The sequence below is a fragment of the Pteropus vampyrus genome, unplaced genomic scaffold (assembly GCF_000151845.1).
Source record: "Pteropus vampyrus isolate Shadow unplaced genomic scaffold, Pvam_2.0 Scaffold116, whole genome shotgun sequence".
In the NCBI taxonomy this organism is placed as follows: domain Eukaryota; kingdom Metazoa; phylum Chordata; class Mammalia; order Chiroptera; family Pteropodidae; genus Pteropus; species Pteropus vampyrus.
In genome coordinates, this window is record NW_011888897.1 from 1 (window position 1) to 1,785 (window position 1,785).

Below are 1,785 nucleotides of genomic sequence, written 5' to 3' on the forward strand. Positions count from 1 at the left end.
CTACTCTGGGAATAGTGCGCTTTTAAGAAAGTCAGTGTCCAGCATAGATTCAGACTTTAAATCACTCAAACTAAAATCATTTATCAGCTAGTTTAAGAGGAATAGTAACATACTTCACATTTTCTCACTCATCAGGACCATTTATTTATGGAGAAAAAAATGTTGCCACATTTTCCTTATTGAGGAATGAAAAACTTTATAAAGGGATTTTTCCAGAAACACAATTTTTCCCACAGGAGATCAACATCAAATTTGATCTCAGATCAACAGGATCTTGAGGAACAAATTTCTTGGTTATATAACCTACTCAACCTATACTCAAATAGTTTCTTCATGCAGCCAGAGAAATTTTTCACCTCTCCATAAGAATTGGATAATTTTATAATCATATTCTTTCTATTCATTCCATATTATATTCTGGAATGAAGACAAAGCTATATAATTATAAAAGAAATTATAAATTTAATTAAAACCCTAAAATCTACAAAGTTGTTTAGTTGGTTCTTTGAATAAAAATAATGACCTACTATTTCTTCTTTGATCTCTCTCTATAATGTCTCTTGTACTGTATGTGACATGTATCTTCGTTTTTATCTTTATCATACAAATCTTTGAAAAATTTTATAGGTTTCAAAAGATTGGTTTAAGGTATACTAAAGTACTAGTCATTAGTTCAAATACAACCATGAATTTACTACCTGATTAAAGAGTGAATTAAAGTAGTCAGCCTACTTAAATAGTATTTTTTCCCTAGGCCAAAGAAAATACAAGAAACCAAAATTCAATACATGCCAATTCATCTTTGTTTTGTAACTGAAGAAGACTGGAATTCTTAGAAGCACAGAAATCTTTGCTTTCTTCCCAAGTTTTCATTTCATTAGAAATAAAATAACAGTTGCATTGGTACCCAATCCACATTTTTTGGCAAGAAGAGTCTAAGAGAAAAAATAAAACATGAAGACAAAGTCTCTAATGACTTTGGATATTTAACATTTTTTAGTGCTATTTACTCATTCAAAAACCAAGTTATTTTTCCCCCCACACATATTCTTTGAGAATGTACTACGTACATCAGAGTTCAGGGAATGTTAATGAGTCAGACTTGAACTTTTTTCCTCATGGAGTTTCTATTCTAGAGATACAGTCAGAATTATATAATTGTCAATAATTTACTAATTTTATTTAATGCTAAATTAGTTATGTATACACACAAAAAAATCAGTATGTTAAACATTATGTAGCAGAGTATATGATAAGGTGGCAGCTAGAAGAACCCTTTCTGAGCAACTGAGCTAAAGTTGACTTCTACTGTGTGAATGACAATAAGCATGATGAAAGAGATATTTAAATAGAGAAAAGCATTTTAGTATATTTTCTCAGTTGGAAAGGAATGTGGTACACTAGGAGAATTCTGATTTATGTTTTGGATATTTTATTTTCAAAATGAAGATAAATAAAATGGTTACTATAAATCCAATTATACATTTTACCAGTGATAGTGTCTTAAACATTTATTATCCTCAATGATAAGAGTTATACATATGGTAGGTACTCAAAACTTTGCCAAATGAATGGTGCTAAAGTTATAGACTAGAATGATGCTCATCAGGATCTGGGGGTGGGGGAGTGTGGGTAAATGGAGAGCTATTGGTCAAAGGGTACACACTTCCAGTAGAAGATACATTCCGAGGACCTATACATAGCATTGTGATTATAGTTAACAATATTACATACTTGCCATTTGCTAAAAGTGTAAATCTTAACTGATCTCACCTCAAAAAAAAA

The 1,785-nt window shown here is 30.6% G+C and overlaps 1 protein-coding gene across 1 annotated transcript in view; it reads right to left on the bottom strand.

Annotated features, from left to right (window-relative positions):
* Positions 1 to 788: 788 nt before the first annotated feature.
* The window catches only part of LOC105296007 (natural killer cells antigen CD94-like), a gene marked incomplete at its 3' end in the record, with an annotated part of 5,964 nt that continues 4,967 nt past the window's right edge, over positions 789 to 1,785 (bottom strand). Inside the window, exon 4 of the mRNA XM_011365929.1 lies at positions 789 to 935. Coding sequence (XP_011364231.1) covers positions 789 to 935 — 147 coding nt within the window. The remainder of the gene's footprint in view (positions 936 to 1,785) is intronic.